This window comes from Pteropus alecto, unplaced genomic scaffold (genome assembly GCF_000325575.1).
Source record: "Pteropus alecto unplaced genomic scaffold, ASM32557v1 scaffold398, whole genome shotgun sequence".
Classification (NCBI taxonomy): domain Eukaryota; kingdom Metazoa; phylum Chordata; class Mammalia; order Chiroptera; family Pteropodidae; genus Pteropus; species Pteropus alecto.
The window spans coordinates 2,858,023-2,864,481 of record NW_006442497.1 but is presented as its reverse complement, the minus strand read 5'-3'; the positions used below and the strand labels follow the sequence as shown (position 1 = coordinate 2,864,481).

At 43.8% G+C, this 6,459-nt stretch overlaps 1 protein-coding gene across 1 annotated transcript in view; it reads right to left on the bottom strand.

The window, feature by feature from the left end:
* Positions 1 to 2,423: 2,423 nt before the first annotated feature.
* ALOX15 (arachidonate 15-lipoxygenase) overlaps positions 2,424 to 6,459 on the bottom strand; it is a 9,200-nt gene continuing 5,164 nt past the window's right edge. The window contains exons 8-14 of the mRNA XM_006922275.3: positions 6,029 to 6,238; positions 4,551 to 4,637; positions 4,295 to 4,464; positions 3,999 to 4,120; positions 3,301 to 3,401; positions 3,011 to 3,178; positions 2,424 to 2,902 (exon numbers count right to left, since the gene is read on the bottom strand). Coding sequence (XP_006922337.1) covers positions 2,723 to 2,902; positions 3,011 to 3,178; positions 3,301 to 3,401; positions 3,999 to 4,120; positions 4,295 to 4,464; positions 4,551 to 4,637; positions 6,029 to 6,238 — 1,038 coding nt within the window. The 3' untranslated portion in view covers positions 2,424 to 2,722. The remainder of the gene's footprint in view (positions 2,903 to 3,010; positions 3,179 to 3,300; positions 3,402 to 3,998; positions 4,121 to 4,294; positions 4,465 to 4,550; positions 4,638 to 6,028; positions 6,239 to 6,459) is intronic.

Here is a 6,459-nt window from a genome sequence, read left to right as displayed (position 1 = left end):
TCGAGTCACTAGTAGAAGTAATCCTCTAAAATAGAAGAGGTTTAAATTTATTATTCTTAGAACAAGATAGGTTATGTATAGCTCTAGGTGAAACCTGTTGCTTCTATGCCAATAACTCTGGAGTAATCAGAGAGAGCTTACGACTAGTACAGAGAAATTTAGATGCCAGGGAAAAAAAAAGACTAGAATCAAATAACTGGTTTCATAGGAAGTTCAGTTGGTCACCATGGCTAACAACTCTTCTATCTGCTGTAGCTGGACCTTTAATCATCCTCCTCCTTTTGTTAACTTTTGGCCCATGTTTCCTTAATTTCTTGTTTGCATATATAAGGAAGAGAATTAATTCTATTTAACTTTTAGTATTACAAAATAGAGGCTATGAGCAAATTCCGCATAAAGAATCAAGGATTTGATTTTCTGCTGAGGCCAGTGGGGAATGTGCTGGCTGAAAAATTACTGCTTGCCTATCGCCCTTGGGAACATAAACTGTTGCCCATGGGAACATAGGTTATCATCCATGAGAACACAACATTCTAACAATAAGCTTTCTGCTTCTGCACCCCCGCTTACACGACCGACCTGTGGGTTGACAGTTAGTAAATAGAAGAAAAATAGACTTTTGTGTTAAGATAGAATGAGGAATGGGGTTTAGGGCTTAAAAACCCTGTACCTCTACATTTCGGGGCTGCTTAATTTGGGGTCTGCGTACCCCTCACAGACCCAGCTGGCTGAATAAAGAGTGTGTTTCCTATAACTCACTGATTTCTGGTGGTCTGGCGGCTACAACAATAGATCTCTAATCACTATGTTGTACAACTGAAACTAATATATTATTGTATGTCAACTATAATTGGAAAAAAACTCATTGAATTGTACAATGTAAATACGAGCAACTTATTGCCTATTATATTTTAATAAAGCTGGAAAAAAAAAAGAGTGTCTCTGTCTCTTTGTAGACCACAATCTAAAAACTACTGGATTTTTGGTAATCAGGAGGCTTTTGTTCTTGGAAAAACGGATTTCTCTATTCACCAAGCTAGGATTAGTGCTAGCAAAGGCAGTATATAGGAGACTCAAGCACCACCATTAAGTACTCTGCCTGACAAAAGGGCAACAAGGTTCATTGGGAAGATGCAACTGAGATTAAAAATATCACTGGCTATATTTTGTGAGACTTTTCAGGCAGAGGCAGCCTCATAGGTGTATAGCTTCATGAATAACTAGTGGGTTTTTTTTTTATATGACGCTAAAAGTGCACTGTGTAGCTCATGGCTACCTAGAGACCTACTTGAATCATGTAATGATCACTGAGAACTACATCTTTATTTTAAAAACAATCTTTCTTTGGGTTTTCATAGATCTTATACTTTCAATTCCTGGAGTTTCAGGCCAATAGGCCTATCCGGTCTTATCTGTGGTGCCTCAGCTCTCTTCAGTGCCCCAACACTCGTCACCAACAATAGCCTCTGCATCTTAAACTTTGTCACTTTTTTCATATTTAGACTTTTAAACACAGTGGGCTGGACACTTAGGAGTTAAGGGTATAGTTCTCGTATCCTATTTAGATTGTCACAGTTCATAAGACATTAACTATCTCAAACTATGGATGGTCAACAGACCAATTAGATCTATCAAAAAGAGATTAAAAAATGCTGAAGATGTAGAGAAAAGAGAACCCTTGTATACAGTTGGTGAGAATGTAAATTGTTGCAGCCACTATGAAAACAGTACGGGGGTTCTTTGAAAAATTAAAAATGGAATTACCATATGACCCAGTAATTCCACTTATGAGTATATATCCAAAGGACCTCAAACCTGGAACTCAAAGAGATAGCTGCACTCCCATGTTCATCGCAGCATTATTCACAATAGCCAAGATATGGAAACAACCTAAATGTCTGCGAGTGGTGAATGGATAAAGAAAATATGGTGTATATGGACAGTGGAATATTATTCAGACTTTAAAAAGAAGGAAATCCTGCCATTTGTGACAACATGGATGAACCTGGAGGATATTATGCTAAGTGAAATAAGCCAGACACAGAAAGACAAATACTGCATGATTTGTACTCAAACTAGTCAAACTAGCCAAATAGTCAAACTCAGAATCAGAGAGTAGATTGTGCTTGCCAGGACTGGGGGTGGGAGAAATGTGAGAATTTATCTTTTTCTAAGAGAGCCACAAAGTGAAAATCTTGAAAAATGCTGTGTTAATGGTTTGCTCTGTGTTGTTCCTGGCTTCAGGACATGTGGCTAAATCCCATCTAGATAAAAAAGATGTGCTACATTCTTTTGCCAGTGTTTGATTTAGGATCCTTTGATCTGAGTTCCTTTCATTAGTCTAAAATATCTTTTTGTTTTTAAACTCAGAGCAGTTTCAAAATTATAAAAAACATGGAGTAATATATATTATTACCCTAGTCTAGTCTTGAAACAGTTTATATTAATGTGACAATTTTGTGCCCTGTGGGAGATCCCAGTGATAATGGAGGAAGGCAGAAGAATGGGAAGAAAAGGAGAAATTAAAGGGAAACAAGGACCCTAGGCAGTACATCTAAAGTAAAATTTGTTCACTGTGGGCATATACAATATAAAGGTGACACTTTAGGAAAGGTACAGATAGGAAGGGGCATACAGATAGTTGGTGAAGGGTAAGACTGAAAGCAATGGAGTCATGGCTTGGGTGGAAGTAGGGGCTAAAACAACCAAAGGCTGGGGATGCTCATATGGCCACGCTGTTTTCCACCAGGCTGGGCCGCAGGTACTCATAGGGCATGTCCAGCTTTGCATTCCGGATCTCAATTTCCTTATCCAGGGCAGCCAGCTCCTCCCTGAACTTCTTCAGCACAGTTTTGGGCTCAGGGCCCGAAAAATACTCCTCCTCATGCTGGCCCACAGCCACCTGAGATGGAAAGAAAAAAGCAGCTGAGAGCCTTATGACCCCTAGTTTGGTGTGCGACACTTCCCCACAGCTGCCCCTTTCTCAGGGACCTAAGCACCTGGCTCTCACCATAATGGGCTGGCGTCTACCCAGTTGCCAAACGATGGACATCTGGAGAGAAGCCTGATGAAAGTTGGGCAATGTTGCCATCACCGTCTCCAGTGTCGCATCCTTGGTGGTCGGCGGGGGCAGCCGCATTGTGCAGGGTGTGTTAGGGACCCAAGAGTGCCAATCCAGCTAAGGAGAGGCAGATATCTAGAATCAATGTCTGCTAAGCATAAAAACCCCTTAGCCACCTGCACACAACTGCCTCCCCTACTCCAGGTGCAAATACTCAGCTGCTCCCCTATGATAAGTACCTGGCCCTGGTGTGTGGAGGAGTGCTGGCCAGTGCAGGTGAAGATGCACATGGTGACAAAGTGGCAAAGCTGGTCCCGGGACTGTAAGGAAATGGGAAATCCTACAAGGGATAAGGAGACTTAGAAGCTGTGAGGCCAGGAATAGAAGCAGAGCTCAAAGAAATGAGGCCAAGTGAGGAGAACAAGAGAGGGGAGATGGGGTACCAAGGATTATCAAGAACTATTGTGGGAACTGATGTGAGTGCAGGTTGTAATGGGGGAAATGGGGAGACCTGCTGGGAGGGCTCCACTCGGTGGGGCACTGGTATGGCTCATACTGGCTCACAAGAGTCAGTTACACTAAATGTTCAGGAATTTAGCAAGCTGGTTGACATCACATTGGTAGCCACAGTGGAAATATTTACAATATAAAAATGGATGAGTGCTACAAATCAGGGCTTTTTCCCCCAGCGATCCAGATGTTAAAAATTTATGGGTAACCACTGGTCCCACTGCATGCATCTGGGACCTAGAGGAGTTCTTAATGCATAGGATGGGGATCTGTCTCTGAGAGGAAAAAGAATCTGAGAAGGCCTTTGGGCATTGTCATAGAGGTCAGACATGCTTCTGGAAGTTTCCATAGGTGTAGGGAGGATTCTGGGGAGATTCCAAGGAGGAATCTCTCAGGTTGGAGGCCTGAGGGCAGGGGCTCAACTTACCTAGGTCCTGGGCCCCTTGCAGTCCAATTTCAGTGATCTCTCGACACCAGGTTTGCAGCTCTAGATCCTCTTTCACAGCCTCATCCGTCTTATAGTAAAGATTCACAATTCCTTCTACATAGCTGTCAGCCAAGGGGTTGGGTCAAGAGAGTTGAAGCTGACAGAGAGCCTCAAGGTCCTCCACCCACATAACCAGGTGAAGGTCCCCAGCCCCGCAACCAAGACACAGACCTCCAGTTCTCCTAGCCTCCTCCTCTTCACTGACCCCCAGCAGCCCTGCCTTTCCCTTTCCTCACCGAGAGATGATTTCCCAGAGCCTCAGGGCATCGTGGGCATAGAAAGAAGACTTGACTCCCAGGAGTCCCCGGTCAGCCAGGTCATCAGGGGGACAAAATGATCTATAGGTTAGAAAGGCTCCCGCTCGCTTGAGTAACTCCAGGTGGCCTCCCCCACCGGTGCTCACCACCTGAGTTGCAAGAATGGGCAGGGTCAGGCAAATCCACCTGCTGAGGCCAAAGCATGAACTCTAGAATCCCTCTCCTCTCTTCATACCTGGTCGAAAATACCCATGGGAGAAATCAGCCCAGACCTGGCCCGCACGTTAATTTCCATGGTATATCGCAGGTGGGGGATCATCAGCTGGAAGGAGACAGCAGAGAAGGGCAAAGTCAGAAGATAGCTGTGGCCAGTCCCTGCAGGATACTGGGGTTGAGGAGTGAGAAAGGTACCAGGTCTTCAAGAAAAGCAGAGATGTGAAGTGCAGTGGCCCCTGGACATCAAGTGTGTTCAGTTGATTTGTAATTTGTGGCGTTCCACAACCCATTGACTTATTGCTCTATGATAATTGAAAGAAATCATTCTTTTCTTTTCAAAACTGTTCAAGTTCTAGCTCAGTGTTTTCAACGTTTTTTTCAGTACCACTCTACTCTAAAGAGCCTTTTTGACAGTTTTTCCCACTTTCACCCCCGTGAAATTTTAATGCTACAGATATACTATATCTATTATATAGTGTATGTATATATGTACTTTATACATTAAAATTATAAGCTTTTGCCCCTCCCAAGAGCCACTTTCACCTCCTTGGGGAGCATAATTGTTTCCATTGAGAATGCTCTAACCTGCCTACCTTTGGAACTTCATCTCCTACTCTCTCCCTTTTGTCCATTACGTTCAATTTCTTTCTGTTCTTCAAAATGCCAAGCTTGTGCCAACCTCAGAACCTTTGCATTAGCTGTTCCCTCTACCTAGAACAATGTGCCCCTTGATCATTTTATGGCTGGCTCCTCGTATTCTTACTCTCAATGTCATCTGCTCAAGGGAGCTTTTCCTGACCAATCTAAACTCACCATCACATCATCCTGCTTTGATCCTCTGCATTGTGCTTATCACAGCTGATGTGTTACAACATAGTCTTTATTGTCTGCTAGCCCTAAACTGAAATGAATATCCCGCAAAGATCAGAATTTTGCTTGTTTTGCTTAGCACTGGCATCTAGAATGGTTCTTGCCCCATAGGAGGCACTCAAGAAAAAAGTTGAAGGGTGAATACTCTATTCTAATTGTCTGAAACAACCAAACAAACAAACAAAAACAGGCTATTGCTGTTGACCTGAGCCCCTCCAACTGGCCTATGTGTTACTATTTTAGAACCCTTCAAAACTAGCTGGAAAAATCTTTTATTTGCATGGTCCCTCTTTTTTGATAGAATCCTCAGTCATTTGTGTGTAGTGTTTATATACTGTATGTCTATCTATCTGCACTTTATACATAAAAAAAGTAAGACTTCTCATCCCCCACCACTCATCCCTCCCACCCCCACCTTGCCAATGAATCATTTTCACTTTTTTTGGGAGGTGATGTCACCTGTTGAAAATGCAGAGCAAGCCATACTTTCACTGCCTTTCTCACTTGTCTTTCATTGGTTGGCTCTCCCTACACCCTGAAATTCCACAGAGAGGGTGCCTCCAGAGGTGGGACTGTGCCATGGGGCGAAGAGATGGGCAGACAGGAGAGAAGGGGATAATGTGTTACCTTGAAGATAGGATGTATCGATGGAAGGCACCTCATGGTGGCTACAGCAATAACTTCAGCCATCAAATGTCCCCTCAGAAGATGAGAGTGCAGCTCATGAAGCTGGAAGTCAGAGCTACGGACCCAGCATTTGGCTAGGAGCCAGACCATTGGGGGATCTGTGGGCAGGAAAAGTGGTGGGGGAGGGGATCCGATGCGTGGCAATTGGAGCTGGAGAAAGGATAAGAGTGTAAGGAAAGGGAAGGGATGAGTGTCAGATGCCCAGCAGATTCCTCACTCCTTTGCATATTTAACCCTCCCTTTTTCCCCAAATTTGCTTAGCTTTCTCCATCTGACTACTGCTACTCCCCAACAGCCACTATTCCTTCCCCTACCTTTCCTACCAGTTAACATTGTGCAAGCTGCTCTGCCCCAGGACTTCTGCAGAAACC